This window comes from Mycteria americana, chromosome 5 (assembly GCF_035582795.1).
Source record: "Mycteria americana isolate JAX WOST 10 ecotype Jacksonville Zoo and Gardens chromosome 5, USCA_MyAme_1.0, whole genome shotgun sequence".
NCBI lineage: Eukaryota > Metazoa > Chordata > Aves > Ciconiiformes > Ciconiidae > Mycteria > Mycteria americana.
The window spans coordinates 2,133,237-2,153,316 of NC_134369.1; the positions used below are offsets into that span (position 1 = coordinate 2,133,237).

The window sequence follows — 20,080 nt, forward strand, 5'->3', positions numbered from 1 at the left end:
GCCTCGCTGGGGGGGGAGAGAAATAAATCCCTGCGGAAAGCCGGCCCGGCACGTCCCTGTCGGTCTGACCCCGGCCTCGGCGCAGCCGGGGGAGGCGGAAAACGCCGCTGGCTTGCCCAGCTTGGGGAGATAAAGCCTGTCCCAAGCAGAACCGGCCACGGAGCCGGCCCAGGCGCTGCAAAAGGCACCGGCAGGTCCGGCCCTGGCTGCGGGGGAGCTGCCTGCGCTTGCTGCCTGCGCTTGCTGCCTGCACTCCCTGCCTGCTCCTTGTCGGGCAGGTTGCAGAGGTGGGGCTGCTGGGGAGGGGGAAACCGCGCTGAAAGGCGGCTGCCGTGGAGAGGCCGCTCTGCGGGGCGGGCGGCCATGGGACGCAGGGACGGCTGCCGCTGCCACCACCCCAGGAGACGCTGGGGACGCGGGGACAGCTGCCACCACCCCCAGGAGACGACGGGGACACGGCTGCCACCGCCACCCCGGGCTCAGGCCCGCGACCCGGCGCGCGTGACGCTGCCCCAGGCTTCCTCTCCGGAGGCGTGGGCAGCGGAGGAAGGCCCGGTGCCCGAGGAGGGGGACACGGGAGGTCCCTGGGGTCTCCCGGCCCCGGCCTCGTCCCCTCCGCTTCCCTGGCGGACAAACAACGGGCAGAGGCGAGACGCAGGGTTTTGTTTTTTTTTCTTTAAATTTTTTTATTCCAAAAATCCACCCCCAAGAAACAAAATATTTCCCTTCAGAGGCTGGTATCTTCCCTCCCCCCACAACATCTCTCCCATCCCTGTGGTAATGGTATGAGCAAAGATCCTCTCTAAAACCAGTATCGGAGAATGCTTAGAAAAAGAAAAAGGAAAACCAAACCAAAACAAAACCAAAAAAACCCCAAAAACGAAACAAACAAACAAAAAAAAATTGCCAACGAGCTCCCCTCCCTCTGCCCCCAGCCAAGAAACCCCCAACCCAAACCATACCGACTGAGAGAGCGTAAGACTTGGTTTGCTTTTACCCTTAATGCTTACATTTAATTTTAAAGCACAAACATCAGAGATGGACTCTAAATCGCCAACAAAAAAATATATATTTACAATATTTCTCCGGGGGGGGGGGGGGTAAAGGGGGGGGAGGGCAGGGAAGGGGGGAATTGAAACAAAACAAAAACACAACCAAACCCTTAAACAATAGTGACTTTTCTTGCAGGAGTTGTCTTTAGGGAGCAGTCTGAGTTGCTTTTAAATCACTAAGTGATTTTATATATATAATTCTCTTTTTTTTTTTTTTTTCTTCCTCGTGGATTTTCAGCCCCTGCCTGCGGACGGGGGCCTGGGGTGGCCGGTGGCGTGACGAGGGTCACACGCCAGAGTCTCTGCGACCGGGGGGACACCGGGGAGGGCTCGCCGCCCCCCAGCTCGGCCGCTCGCCCGCCTCCCGCCCGCCCCGAGGGAGGGTCCGCTGCCGCCCGCCGAGCATGGCGGAGGGAGCCCCGCGCCCACCCAGCTCCAGCTAAGCTCTACCCCAGCTTGCTTTTTTTTTTTTTTTGTTCTTTTTTTTTTTTTCTTTACTTTCTTTCTCGTTGCAAAACTCAAAAATCAATCCAAAGGAAAAAGAAAAGCTTCGATTCTTCCGACGTCTTTCACGGGAGCCACCGACAAGAGAGACTAAGGCAGAAGGCCTCCACCGCCCGGCTGCGGCCAGGGGCCCGGCTCTCCGCTCTTCCTCTCGCCCGGGGTGTTTTCTGCTCAAAGCCCTCCGGATCCGCTGCGGCCAGACTGCCCCTTGTCCCGAGGCACTGCGGCAATCGCCCCCTCGCATCCCCCTCCGGCAGCCGGGGAGCGGAGGACGTGCCACCGGCCCCCGCGCCCGGGCAGAGGGCTCGGTGGCCATCTCTCCTCCCTTATTGCTTCTGAAGCAGCGGGGCGGTGCGGGCTGCCCTCCGCGGGAGACCCCCTGCCCCTCGGCCGTCCTCTCCGGGGCTGGGGACCGGTGGCACGGGGTGGGCCAGTTTGTGCTATCTGTACGCGCTGCCAGGGGGTCGGGGAGGGCCGGGCCGGGGAGAGCGGTGTCCTGACACCGGGGGAGAGATGGGGAGCGTCCGGTCACAGGCAGGACAGGGAAGGAAATAAAATAGTGACCCAAAAGAAGATTCCAACCTTTTTTCCTTTCTTTTTTTTTTTTTTTTTTGTGTTTGTTTTTTTTTGTTGGTTTTTTGTTTGTTTGTTTGTTTGTTTTTTTAAAGTGCAAAAAGCTCTCTGCTGCCCTAGAGAGAGGTTCTTTGGACCGACCATTCATTGCAAAGGAAAAACGGCAGCTAAAAGGGGGTGGGGAAGGAGAGGACGATGCAGTGGGGCATTCGTGCCAGTTCGGTCCCAGGCCACAGTGCCCTGGGCAGACAGAGCAGCCTTCACCCCTCCGGCCGCGGCAGCCCTAGAGTGCTTCACGATGCTGGGCCACGCGCAGGGAGCTGGGGAGGAAGAGGAGGCAGCTCCTGTCCCCCCACGCGCTCACTCACCCCTGGCTGATGCTTTCCGAGTCCTCCCTGAGCTCTGATGTACCTGTGGTTTCTCCCCTGCTCCCAGCCGGCGCCCAGCCCCGGCCATTGCCTCTGTGCGGGGCTGCGTCGGGACAGACGGTGCTCCGGGAAGGCTGGCGCTGCCCCAGAGTGGAAGCGTACTGTCCCCCCGCCTCGCCTCCCCGGGCAGGGGGAGAGCGGGCTACAAAGCCCCTGCTCCTGGCCAGCGTGCACCAGCCCTGTGGCCGGAGAACCCGCGACACCCTGGCTGCGGGGCTCCTGCCCTCGACACGGAAAGAGCCGCCTGGATGCATGAGGGCGGTGGGAGAAGGAGGGGGTTCGATCACAGCCCCTGCAGCTGGACGAGGGAAAGCGTAAGGGGTCTGAGAGCGCAGGGCAAGCGACGAGCTGGTGGTGGCACGGAGGGGTACGTTTTGTTCCAGCTCTGCTCCCGCTTCCTTGGAGAGACCTTGACCCTCAAGCTTTGTGCTAACGGGAAGTGACAAGTGTTTCAAGGCAAGGAGATGACGGGGAGGAGGGGAAAAGCTGGGGGAAGAGGGTGCCCCATTTCTCTGCACAGAGATCTCTATTACAACCTCCGCCTTGGGAGCGGCCAGCCTCCGGGCTGAGGCTCCCTGCCATTTGCCCGTTCCTCCTCTGGTACTGGCCAGCCTGGCGGGACATCTTCATCGGCAGAAGTCCCGGGGGAGGAGGAGGAAGGACGGTGGAGCGAGGCCAGCAGCGGCCCTGCCTGCCGAGTCAGGTGGGAGGCAGCGGCAGGACACGGAGGGCAAGGTGGGGATGTGGAGGAGCGGCTCTCCGAGAGGGGTGGGATGGACTCTTTTCCTTCTCCTCAGTCTGCCCCGGGGAGGGTCTCTAGCTGATTTTTTGGATCAGCTTCTCATCGGACAGGCAGTAGAGGCTGTTGATGGACAGGTCCGAGATGAAGTGCTCACAGGCTTTGCGGGTGATCTGTTTGCAACCTCGCAGGTCGATTAGAGTGACGTTGGAGATGCGGCGCAGGTACAGCAAGGCCTGGTCCGTCAGCTTATTGCAGCCTGCGGGGAGACGAGAGGAAGAGTGAGCTGCAAGGCCTGCGTGAAGCCAGAGCCGAGCTCCCACGTTAGGCTAGGAGAACGGGTGGGGAGGAGAAAGCCGCTTTACGACGGCAAGTCCAGCCAGGCCACCCTTGGTCCAGCAGGGCCCGGGGAGCACCCAGGCCACCCAGAGCAGCGTACCCACCTGCCATGTTGAGCTCGGTGAGGGAGTTGCGTGTGGAAGAGCCCACGGCTGTGAGGAGGTTGGCTGACTGGTCCGTAAGGTGGTTGCAGTGGCTGAGGTCGAGGCGGGAGAGCAGGGGCATATGGCGGATGATCAGCCGCAGCGTGGCGTCGGTGATGTCCAGGCCGGCGAGCCGGAAATCGATCATGTTGCGGAGTTTGCTGCGATTGTCCTGACCTGCAAAGGGAGAGGAGAAGCTGAGTGCGGACTATCTGCCCTGCTGGGTTGGGGCATTCTGGATCTGGCATCGCCTCCCCCCTCTGCACCCAGCATGTCACTCTCCTCCAACTCCCCACCACCCCAGCCTTGCCCCCAGCAGCCTGGGCAGCAGCTTACTGGGTTTGTCTGTCGGAGGCGTGAGTAAGTCCCGGATCTGAGGGTCCTTGATTCCTACTGCCCACCGAAGATCGAGGGTCCTGAGAAGGGGGCAGCTGGAGGTACTGAGAGCACAGACTGCAGACCAGGAACAGCCCGCTAAGATGAGGTCTTTCAGGCCTGCCGGGAGAAGGGAGAGAGGGGTAACAAGTCAGACGGGCTTGGTCAGCTCTGAGGCATCCCAGATCTCAACCCTCTTTCTCCAGGTACATGAGGAAGCAGCTCCCCTCCCTGCCGGGGGTGGGACGGTGAGCCGGGCTCTCTGAAGGAGAGGTTAACACACAGCAGCAGGAAACCACATCGCCATCGGCTGCTTGCTGCGTGACGGGATCCACGCACCTAGGAGTTTTCCTGCTGGCAGGTACCAGGGTGCAGAGCCCGTACTCGCTGTGGTCCAGCCATCAGAAAGCCTCGGAGCAGGCTGGTGGCAGAGGTAGGGACCCCCTCCCAGCCCACGCTCACCTGGCAGCCTGTTGACGAGCCACGTAAGCTGTTTTTTGGAGATATTGGTCCAGCTGAGGTCGAGGCTGACCGGCTGTCTTTTGATGATGCCGCTCAGCGCCTGGGGGGTGATGGACTTGCACCTGCTCAAATCTATCTTTGTCCACAATCTTTTGTCACAGCACCTGGGGACAAGGACAAGGCTGAAAGTTGAGCCCCGAGAGCCCCGTGGGACAAGAGACTGCCAGCGGGTTGCCTGGCTTCGGGGAGGAGCCCAGCCCCGGTGTGGCCCCAGCCGCAGCACAAGGCTGCTCTGCCTGGTTTCCCCGGGTTTCCCCGAACACATGGGGAGGTTGCTGAGGGTGTCCGGCCACCCAGGGATGCCCACAACAGCCCCAGCGGGGTTTTGCTGCCATGTAACAAGACTCTGAGTCACAGCTGCCGGCCTGCTTGCCCCCACCCGGGTGCTCCTCTTGCCAGGGCGAAGATCTTAAGCATCCTTGCTCCCAGCAGGCGAAACACTTGGCCTGGTCCCACCCCACGGCCTCGGCAGCGCTCGCTGCTTCGCCGGGAGCTGCAGCAGAGCCCGGAGATGGCACAAACTCCTCCTCTCCCACGGGAGCCTGGGGAGACCCAGGACCCGATGGCAGCTCAGCTGCGCCCCTGAAGATGCCACACCAGTGTCAGGTGGGGGGACGCTCCTCCAGCCACCACGCCACACCATTCCCACCGGCTGCTGATCAAAGCGGGCCAGTCCTTTCCCATCGTGCCATTCCCGCTGCTCGGTGGTTAGAAACCTCCCAGTTTCCAGTCCCCGTCTGTTCCCAAGCCCTCCATCCACAGCTGTCCCGGTGCCAGCATTGTCTTCAGGCCTGCTGCCCCCCGAGGCGTTTCCAGCCAGCAAACCCATCCCCGCCTCAGCCTGCCTTCCCCTGCCTGCTGGGAGGCCGAGGCAGGACGGCAGGCAGGGAAGGGCAAGGACCATGCCAGGCAGCGGGTGAGGAAAGGGCATCGGCACACCTTGCAAGGACACAGCAGGGGACACAGGAGCTCAGGTGACGCCACCGCCTCCCAACAGAAGGGACAGGAGGAAGGCAGTAGAAGGGCACAATAAAGACCAGTGCGCGTACGGCAGAGGCAGCAGCCAGCAGGGCTGGCCACAGGGTCCGAGGGCAACGCTGCCTGGCAAGTGCCAGCTCCAGGGAGCGAAGGGAGGGCACGGAGGCGAGATCCCTTCCACCCCTTCCCTCTGGCTGCCCGTCAGGCACAAGGCTTGGCGTGGCCATGCCCAGTCCAGGGGTCAGGACGCAGGCAGGCCCGGCTGCGCCCCCCCCCGCCACGCGTCCCCGCACTCACCACTTGTACCAGGTCTTGCACACCCGCATGCACTCGCAGAGCTCCCTGCGAGTGAGGTAGCGGAAGACGGACATCCACACCTCGCGCTGCATCCAGCTCTCCTCGCCCTCCTGCGCCCGGCCCCCTCGGCCATTGAGCCGGGCCGCCCCCCCCTCCTCCGCGTTCTCGTCCTCCTCCTCGTCTTCCTCCTCCTCCTCCTCAGCGGCTGCCTCCTCCTCCCCCCCGCCCCGCAGGGGCATCCTGGTGGGTGCGTGGCGCATGACCACGCGGGGAGAGTGCTGCAGGTTGGTGGAGGAGGCTGTGATGGCTTGCAGCTTGGGGACGATAGAAGTGCCGTGGACGTCTTTGGTGGGGCGTTGGAGCGTCACCGTGAGGTAGGAGCCGTGCAGCTTGGCCTTCTCCACCTCTGACAGCTCCTTCTTGCCGCTGGGGTTGTTCTCTTTCTCCCGCACCATGGTTCGCTCGGTAGCCTGGAGCCGCAGCAGCTGCCGTCGCTTGAAGCGCTCGTCTCTGCTGGCGCTGTGGTGGTCGCTGGGGCCGGCTCCCGGGGACGAGCGCGTCACCACGCCTCGCGGCGACGCTGGGTCGTGGATCAGCTGCAGCATGGGGGTGGGCGAGTTGGGCGGGGGGGTCAGGGGCTCCTCACAACTCCGCAGGGGCCGCAGCACCTTGGCTTGCGCCGTGTCATCGTCGCTCTCCTCCACCTTCCGCTTCTGCGGGGAAGCGGGGTGGCAGGTTAGCGGGGATGGAGCCACGGTGGGCCTAGGGAATGCATCCCCCTCTCCTCTTCCCCAGGGCAACATGCACAGCAGCGCCCAGTACCACCAGGACCAGAGTCCACCCACACCAGCAACCAACATTTTTCTTCCCCCTTCACAAAAGGGGTGTCTCCCGAGGTTGGGGGTGGCTTCCACTCCATGCCTAACAGTCTCCCGCCTCTTGCAGTGGAAACTCTCAGGATCATAGCTCAGCACAAGACACCGTGGGGACAAGGGGTGCTCATCGCATCTGCTTGAAGTGCTGGGGGACCCAGGCAGATATGCACCCCAAGCATGCACATCACCCAGCAGAAGCTGAAGGTGTCCCAGGGTGGCTGCTCCCCACCTGGCTTGCCTTAGCCACCATGCTTCCATCCACAGCAGCAGACACGGCTCTACAGGTGATGCGGCAGCCAGAGGCTGGTGTCCTGGTGCAGATGCCAGCAGGCCAGCGGCCGCCGCACACAGTCCGCTTGCTGCCTGGCAGAGGAACCCGGCTGCCCCTGCCACTTCTGCAGGAGCCTGGCCTTCACCTGCTGACGGGCTCTCCGGGAGCCGGGGATAGCGAGCAGGGGGCTGTCAGCTCACCCCCTGCAGGATCCCAGCACCGGACCGTGGCAGTGTCTGCCGGCAGGATGCTGCCAGGCCCCCGAGCACTGCTGTGCTGCACCCCCAACAACCCCTACTCTCACTAGTCACTGCCCAACTGGTCCCCTGGATTGCACTGGTGCCTGCCTGCCCTCCAGCCCACCCAAGCAGCCCGGCCTGGTTGAACACTGCCTATCCCTCAGCAGGATGCAGGGCACACGTCCTGCCCTGCCACAGCACAGCTCGCCTCCTACCTGGCCCTTCTCTCCGTCGTCACCCTGGTAGCATTTGGGGCACTCCCAGCAGTTAGGGAGCTCATCGTTGAGCAGCCCTTCCCCATCCATCTGCAAAGAGAAGAGGGCAGTCAGCAGCAGTCCTTCCCCACAGCTAAGTCCCCTCTGCCCCAGCGCCCACGCTGCTCACCTGCAGGCAGCCAGGGTGAACAATTTCATTGCAGATGCAGCACTCCATGAGTTTCTTCTCAAAGTCCTGCGAGTCCTCGTTCTGATCCACCTCCCCGCAAAGTGCACACGTGACCGAGTGAGGCAGCCTGGGCTACAAAGGAAAGCAGGGGTGAAACCAGAGCAAGGTGGCAGAGCCTTCCTCCTTCTCTTCCCCATTGCCTGAATCATGGGGAAGGGGCCAACTATCCCCCAGGAATCAAACTTGGTCCTTGCCCTTCCTCTCTCTAACCCTGATCGGCCACATAGTTGCTGCCAGGCTGCAGCAGACTTCTGAGAAAAGGATCAAGCCACAGACTCACCGCTAAGCATTGCCGGAGGACGCAGGACTGCTTCATGCGGCCAGGCCCGCCAAACTTCTTCATGTCCCTGCAATAGTGGCACATGCCACACTCGCCCTGCATGCAAGCCTTGCATTTTCGGCACCGCACCCGCCTCCGCCTGGCGCCTGACACGATGGGAGAGACCGTAGGCCTGACGGGTGTCGGGCGGGGGGTTGGCTTCATGGTGTGTGGCTTGGTGATGGGGATGGTGGGCAGGCGCACCCTCAGCCGGGCCTGGAGCTTTAGCTGGCAACAGAAATAGAGAGGGAAGTGGCGTGAGACGAGTGAACCACTGCATTCAGCTTGGATCAGAAAGCCTCTGATCCCCAGCTCCCTCGCGGCAACCTCAGATAACATGCCAGAGAGCAGTCCTGCTCCCTCACCTCTCTGCAGACAAAGGAGCCCATATCAGCGCTGCCCTGGGTGGCTCTCCTTGAGCACACTCGGCCTTCGCCACCCCACACCAAGAGCTCTCCTTCCTCCCACCCCAAATCAGCACTCAGAAATAGGTCTGAAAAGGGCTGCTGAGTCTCAAAAGCATTGCGATGCTCCAACAACAGCCACTCTTTCCTTCCGAGGCAGGGAATGACACAGTCCACCTGGGCAGCCAGAAAGGCTGTCCTCTCTCTGTGACACCCAGGTCCCTCTGCCAGCTGTGCAAGGGGACAGGGCTGAGCTCCGACGTGAGTGCTCTGGTCACCCTTTCCCACAAGCTCGAGGCATGCTGTGAACACTCAAGCACCCCTGTTTACAGTGCAGGTGGGACAGCACAGCTCTCTAGCAGACACCTGCCACCACACATGCCATCAGCCCTCACAGCAAACACGCCGGCTGAGCATCCTTCCGGGATCGGCCATGATGCTGTGTGCACCACAGCTGATGAGCTTGGGGAAGGGCAGGCACCCAAAAAACCCAGCACAAGGACAGGGTCGGGGATGTGCCAAGCATCTGAGTGCTGCATACAAAGCATGCAGATGTCTCCAGGTCTCTGCTCCCAGAAAAGCTGCCCGAGATGCTTGTGCTGCTGAAGGACCAGGAAATCACGCTGGAACCCCTTGGGCAGGGCAGGCAGGCAGAGACAGGCACCTCCAAAGGGCAATCCGAGAGGCTTGTTTGTCTCCAGACACCCAGATGGGGTGTTACCCACCCTTCCCGGTGTGATGGGGTCCTGCTTTTCCCATACGTCTGCCCGTGAGCCCGTCTCCTGGCAGGAAGGAAGCAGTGACCTACGGGAGCCGTCCTGGCGGGCCACGGGAAGGCAGCCTGTGGAGGGGATGTCCGGCTGGCCAGCAGCAGGCTGCTCCTTGCCTCCATCTGCCCAGCAAGCTCAGCCTGCGCTGTGGCCAGCTCTGGGCTCTGGGTTATGAGCACAGCTGGAGAGGGAAGGGCAGGGGCGCACTGAAAGGTCCCTTTCCCAAGGAGTTGGCTGTTATCTGCAGGTAGAGACCCCCAGAAGGGAGCTGCCTTCCTTGGGGATGCAAGAGCCAACGCTACAGCATGGGCAGCGTGCCGGCAGGGGCAAGGACCAAAGGAGCACGCTCACCTAGCAGTGAGGGGCCGGCCTGCCCACCGAACAGGCAGGGTTGATGCTGATCATGAACCACCACACCTCGCCCTTCATCTCTTGGGGAACGCAATAGCAATACATTCCCCTGACACACAACATTACTCATACCACCCAGGACTCCCTTGTCAAGCCAGAGAGCTGCTGGGAGAGTGCCCTTTAGAGGATCACCCCTTCCACCAACAGCAGTGCTCCAGCTCCTCTGAGCACAACCGAGGGGCTGGAGAACATGGTGCAGCTGGGGCTGACACAGTTACCACCCATCGGCTGAGTCGGGGTAACTGGCACGGTGGGAGTCCTTCACTGCTGCCAGCAAACGGGTTTTCCCGCAGTGCTGTGGAGGTGATTGCACCCCACGGCCTGCCTCTGCACTGCTCCCTTTCTGCCCGCCAGCTCAGGCTCCTGTGGCAGGTACGGAAGCGGTGCCACCGCGCCCCAGTCATGGGCGGTGACTCGGACGAGGGCAGGTAATCAGCTCAGTCACACGCGATACCCGCCCGGATCCCCACCTTGCAGCTCCTACCTTATCTCTCTGGGGCCACTGGACGATGGGGATGCCTGTAAGTGCCAGTTTGGGGTCGCTGTTCGCGTATTCTTCTAGCAGCAGCTAATGGAGAAAGGGGCGGGGGGGGGTTTGGGGGGAAAAAAAAAAAAAAAAAAAAGAGACACAAAAAGCACAGGTGTGAGCAGGGCGAAACAAGGCTCCCGCCAGCAAGGCGGGCTCCAACCAGATGCCAAGGCCAGCATGCTTCAAACACGGCTAGGAAGGAGCCCTCCTCTACCCACGCCCGCGAGCAACGATCCCTCCCCACATCAGACAGACAAGCTCTGTCGAGTCGATCTGCACGAGCGCTTTCATCAACTGCATTTCAGCCCCAAGGCCCCGTTCTCTGTGGTGGTAGGGGGGAGTGCCAAGCTTTTGCAATCCAGGGGGATTTACGAGGGAGGAAGCACAAGGGTCTCCCCATCTGCCCCTGCAATGGTCCCTGGGCACAGGGTAGCTGGAAGGTGCAGCGGTGGCAGGATGCGGTGCCCCAGCGTCCCTTCCGTAACCTGGCCAAAGCTGCCGGGTAGCCAAGAGCTGCTCCCCTGCACTGCTTCAGGGTTTGGCTTTGACATGAGAGATCCCTCGGCACCAACCGGATGGGCACGCTGCCCTACAGCGCGACAGGCACCCTTGCTCTCGGTGGATGGGGGCTCCTGGCACTCACCTTAGCCGTTTGGGCCCTCCTGCTCCCCTCCATCGCAGCCCCCTCCCCACGGCCATTCCCCACCGAATTTGCCCGTTGCAAAGGTGCTTTATTTACTTGGCGTTGCCATGGCTACGCCGGCAGGAGTCTCCTGCCGGCATCCCCGCGTGCAGTGCTTCCCGCTGCCAGGCAGGGCCAGGGCAGGGGCCGGCCGGCGTCCCCCCGCGGGACTGCCCGCTCCCCGGGCAAGCGCCCCGGCCCTGTGTGGCTTCCCAGCGCTCCCCCGCCCTTCTCGGGCGGCTGCGGGAGGCAGGAAGCCGCGGCCTCCGCTCCCCGGCAGCACAGCATGCTGCCTACAGACTTTCCGCCTCCCCGCCAGCCTTCCCATGAGCACATGCTGAAAGGAAAGGTCAGGGGCTGGGGGCTCACACACACACACACACATATATATATATATGCGTGGGCAGGGAACCGCAGCCTCCCCCTGCCCGGGGCACCGTGGGGGGTGGCAGTGGCTCAGCCACGCTCCGAGCCAGGGGGACAAGGGGCTGGGGGGGCACCCGGGTCCTGGGGCTGCGGTTGGCTCAGAGCCGGCGTGGGCAACAGCCCCCTCGTCCTCTCTGACCCCTCACGCTCTGGCTGGGGGGACAACGCGGAGGGGACCCTGCGAGCGCACCGCATGCTTCCCCCGGCCGGCAGGAACTCGGCACCGGCGAGCGCGCCCCAAGGAAGGGGAGGGGAGAGGCGAGCCCAAGCACCAGCCAGGGACCCCTCCAGGGAAGCAGGGGTCCCCCCCACGGTCCCCTCCCACCCTGGCTGGGTCCGGAGCGTCCCCGCGTCCCTTCCCCATCCCGCGAGCATTGCCAGCTGCCTGACCTTGCGCCTCTGGAGCTGCCGAGACTCTGGGGCGAAGTTTGCCGAGCCCTCTTTGTTTCGGTGCCCGCACTGCGAGGGCTGGGGCCCCCCCCTCTCCCCGGACACCTCCAGGGGCTGGCTCAGTCTGAGCGGACCCGAGCCAGACCCCCGGTCTTTGGGGACATGGCTGGGGGAGCAGCCGCGCTCCCCGCCCTGAGCGCCCCCGGCTCCTCCCCGGCTCCGACAGCCGCACTGGCAGCCGCGTGCTCCTCCCGAGCCCTTGGGCAGCAGCGGCAGCTTCCTGAGCCTGAAACAATGCTGCTGCGTCACCCACATGCGGTTCCCAGCAATGCTTTGCAACGGGAAGATGGCAGAAGAGAAAAAGCGAGCGAACGAGCAGAGGGCAGAGCCGTTCTGCTGCAGAGCCGGGAGGGGCCGGGACGGGCGGCTGGCGCCGCACGGATTGGCGCAGGGGCCCGGGCGGTGCGGCCCACCTTCCTCCCTCCCTCCGCCACTGCAATCGGAGATGCCGGGGCCAGGCTCCCCAGGGCCGGGGCAGGCTGGGGAGAGAGTGGCGGAGAGCCCCAGCCCTGGCCTGCCACCAGCCCCGCTCACGCCCAGCCTCCCCGACGCCTTTCTTTTGTCTTCTCCAAGGCGGTTTTTGGGGTTCCTGCTGGAATCTGAACCCACCTGGATCTAGGAGACACCGCTGGCGTGAGCAGGGAGAAAGGGCTTTTAAATCAAGGCAAAGGGGATGAGCCCCTCGAAACATGGGGGCTGCAGGGACTGCACCTGGACCCTCCCGACCTGGATGCACAAACCTTCCCTGACAAACATCCCGTCAGCCAAGTTTGGGAGCAGCTGTAGTCCCAAAGCCACCGGTGACCTAACCACTAGAGGGGGACAAACCCATACTGGGTGAAGCAAGGTCTCCCCCAGCCAGCCCCAGCTCCCCGAGACCCTCCCCACCCTGGCTCCAGACCACCGCAATTAAAATGGAGGAAACTCTTGAAATAAAGCAAGCTCCCCAAAGCAGCGCTGGAAAACAGCAACTGCTCCCATTCCTGATGCAGCCAAAGCATCTGCAGGCAACCTCAGCTCTTTTGTCCCTCCTGCCCCTGCAGAGCCCAGGAAGCACTGGGCCACATGGACCAGACACCTGGGTCCAGACTGTCACTGTCACCACCTGAACCGCCAAGGTCACCCTCGGGCCCCCGGCACAGGCTCTCCACAGATCTCGCCATCTGCATTGCACTGGGGATGCCCAGCCCTGCAGTGTGGTTCGGCCCGGCGTGGAGGATGTGCAAGGGTGGCTCCTTTGTCACGTTGCCCAGGTCAAGCACATCAGATGGCATGCTGAGGTGACGCCTGATCAGGCAGGACAGCAGAGGGGTCTCTGGCCCCAGGTGCTCCAGGCTGCAGAACTCCCATTTGGTCCATTGGGACAGCGACCATGGAAGTGTCAGGCATCTTGGGAACGCCGCACTGCTGGCACATGCATAGGGAGGGGAGCTCAGCACTTCACGTTGCTGTTTAGTCTCATCTGACCCGCAGGCAGGAGCATGGCCAACGCTGCCATCCCACCAAGGGGGGACCTTTCCGGCACAGCTCACAGGCCACCCTGGCCTTCCTCATCATCCATCCCTGGTGGAAGCAGCCCCCGTTCCTCACCAAGTCCTCTCTGTGTCCCATTGCCCTGCAGCAAATGGGGGACTGTGCACACTCTCCCCATGGCCACGGAGAGGGAGCGGAGTGCCCTGAGACCACTCACTCCTCCCAAGGGCACTCATCGGCGCTTTTACATCCCCTGGGCTTCAGCAAGCTGACACGTTCGCTGCTTCTCTTAGACACAAGCACCTGGAGAACCAAACCGTCTTGGGAAAGCAGATTCCAGCTGGCAGATTTACTGGGGCAGGGAAAGGAGCATATGAGGAACATTTCAGGCAGATGTGACCCACAGGAGAAGCAGACCAGGCAGACGAGGAGAGTAACATGTGTTTGTGGAGGAGCGAGGAGATGTCTCTGATCATGGGGAGACCCAGCACAACATGGAGCCAGGTACGTGGGCAATGCCAGACCAGAGGCTTTGAGGTGAGATCCTGGAGACAGGATCCACACTTCTGGGAGAGGCTCTTCTTGTTTCTACAATGCTTGGTGCTCCAACACCTCCAGGCAGAGCCCAAATATAACCCGTTTGTACCAGTTACTGAGGTCGCAGGCCTTGGTGGCACTGCAGCAAGGAAACGGTTCAGAGGTGGGCTCAGGTCCCCACAAGCCAGCCAACAGCAGGTCTGACAGCTCTAAAGCCAGAGCCTCACAGACCATCCTTCTCCTCTGAAGCCTAAATAAGGGAAACCAGCACACCCCAAGAGGGGTCAGAAGTGACGGACAGAAGCAGTCAAAAGACAATGGGACCTCTCAGAAGTTCCCTCTTTGCCAATGATCTTTTCCAATAACTCCTGTCTGGACCATGCACAGAAGCATCACAGAACGCATGGAGATTTTTCAGCAAGACATCAGTGCTACAAGGTGACACGTTCACGATCTCATTTCACAAAGGCAGATTTTCTCCCAAGGCTAGAAGCCGTTTTGATTTCCATGGGCCCTCCCATTTAAGCCACTGGAGAGCAGCTCTCTGTCACCGGTTCAGAAGGCAGCAACATGGTGTCACCAGGAGCTTTCCAAGGGAGACAAACAAAGCTAGAAAGGTTAAGGAGAGGCAGAGGTGGCAACATGCTCTTCCTATTCAAGAAGCCTGATGCAGCCTTGTCTAGGATGGGTTTACAGAGTCTCAGCGGCCAGACAATCCCTCCTGCCATGGAGCTGGAAGCACATCTTTGTCACATCCAAAGTGTCATGTCCCACCATGTGGCAGCTTCAGGCTCAACTCATGACAGGACACAGCAGCATACTTCTTCACGTGACCCAGCATACAGAAATTCTGAAGTCACGATCGCCACACAAGAGGCTATGGGAAAAGGAAGCATTTTCCTGGTGTGTGCCTGCTCCTGTGCACCTGGGGACACTGGTTAGCAGAGGGTGGCAGGAAGCATGGTAGGACATTTGATCTGACAGGCAGATCGAGGTGCCAGGTCATTACCTGCACGTCTGGGCTCTACGATGAGAAAACGCCACGTTCTGATCCTGAGTAACGGACAAACCAAATAAACATGCAGGACACAGCAACAAAAGCTTCTGTCTGCCTAACTGGAAGACAGCTATGTAGTGACGGCAGCAAAGTTGGCGAGTGCTGAAAACACGTTGGTTCTGTGCTTCTCTAGAGCAGGTCTTTCCCAACAGTCCTGTTGGCCAGATCCCAGGTCCATTAATGACCTCATCTGGTGACGTAAGGGTAAGAGCATCTTCTGCAGAACTATGGCCCTGGAGTCAGGCTAAGATGCTGTGGAGGATGTATGCTTTCCGTTTAGCTTAAGGCACTGAAAATGGATTACGCTCTAGTTCTCCACTAGTGCATAAAGAGCAATAGCAGATGAGCAGAAGGGATCCAGGTCTAGGGTGCAGCACGAGGGATCCCACATGGATCACACCTCCAAGAGCTGTGAGGGAAGGCAGGAGCATCAGAACAAGACCGGCGAAGGGAAGGGCTGCGCTTACGCACAGCCACGGTAGGACTGTGTTCTGGGAGAGTCAGCTACAGTTGTGCAGGAACACAAAAGCTATTAGAGGAGAGAGTTACACCAAAGCTTACAAAGGAAACATGACTGAAATAGGATCTGTCCCACATCACGAGTTACAGTTGCATGGATAGCCACTTCACGCCTCTAGCTTGGTAACAACTTGTCCTGCCTTAAAAAAAATAAATAAAAAAAGGTGTTCTCCATACAAGCTGTTGATATTGAAAATTAGATCTTCACTCATCGGGCTTTTCAGTGACCAGACCAGTTAAAAGGTTTAGCTAGACATGTCTTACCCCTTTTCAGGATTTATAAGCCAACCTACATGTGCCAGTCCCATTGCCTCCAGGAAAATTTAAGTTTTGAAAGTAGAGGTTTTCTGTAGTTTGACAAACTTGTCCTATTTTCTCCAGCCACTGCATTCTGATGACTAAGGATCTTCATGCCTTGAAGATGCCCTATCGCACAGGCTTTACTTGGGAGGCTGTTAGTCCTGAGGGACAGAGTCTTGCAGCTCAGGATACTTCTGAACCTCAGAGGACAGCCAGCTTTAAGGAGCAAGTCCTTCAGGGAAGCCGTTTGCTCTGACCAGACTGCAGGGACTTTCACCCACAGCTCATCTGCAAGGTACAACTGGACACAGGGGCTGGTGGGTCACATCAAAACCACAGGCACACGTCCATTAGCTCCAGCACATAACAAGTCCTTTGAACAGGTCTCAAAACCCAGCTGAACACCGACAACCTTGAATGCTCTGCCTTCAAAACACCCAACACACAACACCAGCATCCCTTTCACAGTCCACAGGTGAAACGCTGCGCTCACAGCACAAGTTTCTCCAGAGCATTGTATGGTCTGTGGTAGGGCCGACACCACCCCAGCGCCGTGGCTCAAAACACAGGCGTTGCGTACTTGAAGGCCACGGCACACACAGCGCTCTTGAAAAAGCCACAGGAAACCAGAAGTGCAGCCCCCTAACAGCACCTACTTCAGCCAAGCTCCACCAGAGCTCAGCCTGCAAACGACAGCCCACCCTGGGACTTCAGAGCTGCACCCTCTGCTCCAAACACAGCAGAGCACTGGATTTACCAAATGATCCACAGAAAAAGAAAAACCAAAAACCAGGAGACAGTGCTTGGAAAAGAAACACAACAGCAGGATACACCCCTGGCTGTGTCTGGATGTCAGCTTCAGTACAGGCAAGCAGCTGAACAGATCACCATCAGCAAGGAAGGGAGCAGAAGTTAACTGTGGTTTTAGGGTCTAAACCGGACTTCTGGGGAATAGAGGGAGGCTGACATTCTCACTTCAGTGCTGAAAGGGCTAAAACACCAAAGCTCATGGAGTCAGCACAACAGGTCTGGCAGATACAGCTCAGGGTGTAAAGCAGGGCAGGAGGGGGAGGTGGAAGACTCATATAACCTAAGGTCACATCCTGTGCAAACAACTCAAAGAAACCAGACCAAATCCACCTGGGGCAAGGAAAGGGCTCCAACTGTCACAGTGTCCAGCAGCCCAAGGAGTCCACAGCCAGAACTGGAAACAAACTGCGTTGCAAACAAGCACTCTTGCACTAACACCCGTAAGGGACCCAGACAGGGCCCAGAGGGTCCCCAGAGGAGTCTCAGCCACACTGGCTGGGAGCGGTTACTGCTCTTGCTAGCCTCAACCCAAAATCCAAGCCAGGGCTGTCCCTCAGCATCAGCTGGTGTAACATTAGCCTCACGTAGAGGACACACAGACACATCACCCCTTTGTCCCAGGACAGGGGTAAGGCCATGGTCAAGCACAGTTTTCCTGTGGGGAAATGCATTTCCACCTCTGATGCCACAAGAAAGCAGATGCACCCTGGCAGCCCCGAGGAATGGCAGCGCTTGCGGCTCCCTCATGCCTACATACCTTGACATCAGCGATGAGGGCGTCCTCATCCTCAATGCCGGTGGGAACGCACTTCTTGTGCAGAGGGAGTGACTCCAGTTTGTCCACGAGGCAGCGCAGCCCCTCCAGCTCAAACTGCGTCAGGTGCACCTTCCTGTTCTTGCGTGGGCTGCCACCGTTCGGGTCCCAGGCCTGGCCGTTTTGGGAGCCCCGGCTGGAGTCGGAAGAGTCTATAGATGGGGTCTTCTTCAGACCTGGCAGGCTGCTCCGGCAGCTCCTGCCCAGTTCATCATAGTCCACATTGGCACCATTGGCTATGGGGCTGGTGAGAATGGACCGCCTTGTGACCGGTCGCCTGGGTTCCTTTCCTGCTGCATCCTCCTCCTCTTCTTCCTCCTCCTCCTCTTCCATGTTTACCGACTCCGAGGAGCTCAGCTCCATGTCTGCCATGATGGAGAAAGAGTGAGAGAAGAGCACAGTGGCCAGACAATCACTCAACGGAGGCATTAGGTTTCTAGAGGAATCCCCCCAGTCACCAGAGATGCTGGAGCAACAGATACGTACGGGAACAAGGCGAGAGGGAAGGATGGCGCATGTAGCAACAAGAACAGAACAGCTAAAACCCTTTGCCATTCCTGGCTTGTTTTGTGGGAAGGCGAGGCACAGGACATGGGAAAACCTCCCAGAGGAGAGAGCAAAGCCCTAGACCGTATTTCATAGAATCCTAAATGGTTTGGGTTGGAAGGGACCTTTAAAGATCACCTAGTCCAACCCCCCTGCCATGGGCAGCATTTACAGCCTCTTAGGGGAGAGAGGACAGATTTCCTTCAAGGGCCTTGGGTGGAGGCTATCCAGCTCTCTCCCACTCTGAAGAAGGGTCTCTCTGAGAATTCATCTCTTGAACCACTGCTCAGGCCCCACATGCCTTGGCTGTAAGGAGGCCAAACATTCCTTCTGCGAGAGACTCCCTGCGCTCCCTTGCACATAACCGTGACAGCACTTTAAACTCTGCGTGCAGGAAGGCCCTAATCAGCAAGAAAGCATTACTGCCCCGCAGCCCACAGCACACCGGTGGTTACTGCAACTTCCCTCTGCCTCTTCTGTTAAAGGCTTTGTATGTACCAGCAAGGCCAGGGACTTCTGTGCTGGTTTTGCAGCTGCAAGGAACCTTGCCTGTTGCAGGGGTAAAGGAGGAAGCAAAAGTCCGGCTAGTCCTGACTTCTCACTCAAAGGAAAAGAAAATAAATTGCACCTCCTTCAGCCAGTCTGCAACGCCCTCTGATTGCTCAGTATAGCAAACAGGGAAAAGGGAGGAAATACCCAAAGAAACCACCCTGTGAAATTGAGGAAGTGATGGTCCCAAATTCTTCCCACGCAGCCCTCCCCTGCCCGCCACACTGCTGAGACAGAGTACCCCAGCAGGAGGGTGCAAGAAACCGCTTTGATACGGGTGAGGAAGGAATAAGGGCTGAACAGCCAACGCAGCGGGCTTACCCATACTGAGCGATTCCTTTTGGAAGTCCTTGGTCAGATGTGAGCGGCTGGTGATGCAGTAGACATAACGCTCCAGCACGTACCAACACATCTCGTAATAGAAGGGATAACGAAACTTATTTGGGACCTGCAAAAGAGGCAAGGGGAAGGGGATCAGCTCAGGCCTCATTCACCACAGGGCTGCACAGAGATAGCTCTTATTACTGCTGCCTCAAGCCAGACCGATCCCCTCCTGAGAGGCAGGAAACGCAGGAGTACATGTATAACAGCATCATTCGTGCTTCTGGCAGCCTGATGTAATTCTCCTTGCAGAAGGATATTATCACCAGGCAGAGCAGAGACCAGGCACTACTCACTTGCAAGCCATTAACATTTTGTTTTTCTTTGTTAGGGTTGCAGCTCTTTCCCCACAGACATCCTTCTCATTAGTACAAGAAAAAGTAGCAGATGCCACAAAAGGTTTCAGCTGAAGGTAATGGTTCAAGCCCTCTTCCCAAGCCCCAGCACAGCATCTGACAGTATTTGTAAGGGCAGAAGGAAAGGGTTGGTCTATTAAGAGAGGTGTTACCAGCTCAGCTATTTAGCAGAGTGCTATGCTATCAGGGCTCTGTCACATCAGCACCAGCAATTCACATGCAGGCAGAAGATGCCCCTGATGCTGCTGCCTGCCTCACACCTTCCTGAGGCTACACTGCCCAGGGTGGAGCAGGCACACGCTCCATCATCCTATGTCTCAGCTGCTCTGGAGGATGGTCTGACATCTGAGTGCTAACCCACAGGTCCTGCCTGCTGCAGCACCCTGAACTGCTTCAGAGAGGCCAACAGTCTGTCCATCACAGCCCAGGCGTGTCCTGAGGCTTCTCTGCAGGTGCTGAGCACTGCAGGACCCACGTCTCCACAAGGAACAAGCAAGAACACCTACTTGCCAACAGCATTGTCCGCTTGAGACCTCAGGAAGCCTTTAGTTTTAGTCATCTTAGACCACATCAATGTCTAAGATCAACACCAAGCAGCAGAAGGCGGCAGCCAGGTAAGGCAAGAGGCAACACACTGGATACACTCCCATGGCCATGTTGCTGCCTTCTTCTTCCCTATGAAGGCAGCCAGGGGAGGTGCCCATCACACTCACAGCAAGGTTTCCAGACCCCTCGGAAGCCTGGTGTCAGACTGGAGGCAGTACGAAGGAACTAACAAGCCTTAGTACACATTGCAGGCTGTCCCTCTGCCCAAGTTCCTGCCTGTACATTTAGCAGGCTAGGACATCTTGCTTATGGACAGCTGGAGTTCGAGGAATCTGTCACAGGGTTGAGACTCAACTTCCCTGCCTGCACACCACTGGTCTTGGCTGTGCCCTCCCCACCATCCCAGGAGGCCACGTCCTCCC

At 59.2% G+C, this 20,080-nt stretch overlaps 1 protein-coding gene across 2 annotated transcripts in view; it reads right to left on the reverse strand.

Moving 5' to 3' along the window:
- Positions 1-1,253: 1,253 nt before the first annotated feature.
- KDM2A (lysine demethylase 2A) overlaps positions 1,254-20,080 on the reverse strand; it is a 51,891-nt gene continuing 33,064 nt past the window's right edge. The window contains exons 12-22 of one of the 2 annotated variants that reach the window (XM_075501936.1): positions 18,697-18,823; positions 17,224-17,645; positions 10,168-10,251; positions 8,060-8,326; positions 7,720-7,851; positions 7,551-7,640; positions 5,951-6,663; positions 4,616-4,779; positions 4,115-4,273; positions 3,740-3,955; positions 1,254-3,555 (exon numbers count right to left, since the gene is read on the reverse strand). In XM_075501936.1, the coding sequence (XP_075358051.1) occupies positions 3,374-3,555; positions 3,740-3,955; positions 4,115-4,273; positions 4,616-4,779; positions 5,951-6,663; positions 7,551-7,640; positions 7,720-7,851; positions 8,060-8,326; positions 10,168-10,251; positions 17,224-17,645; positions 18,697-18,823 (2,556 nt within the window). In that variant the 3' untranslated portion in view covers positions 1,254-3,373. Of the gene's footprint in view, positions 3,556-3,739; positions 3,956-4,114; positions 4,274-4,615; positions 4,780-5,950; positions 6,664-7,550; positions 7,641-7,719; positions 7,852-8,059; positions 8,327-10,167; positions 10,252-11,710; positions 12,068-17,223; positions 17,646-18,696; positions 18,824-20,080 lie in introns of those variants that run through there. The other variant, XM_075501937.1, reaches the window with a different exon arrangement.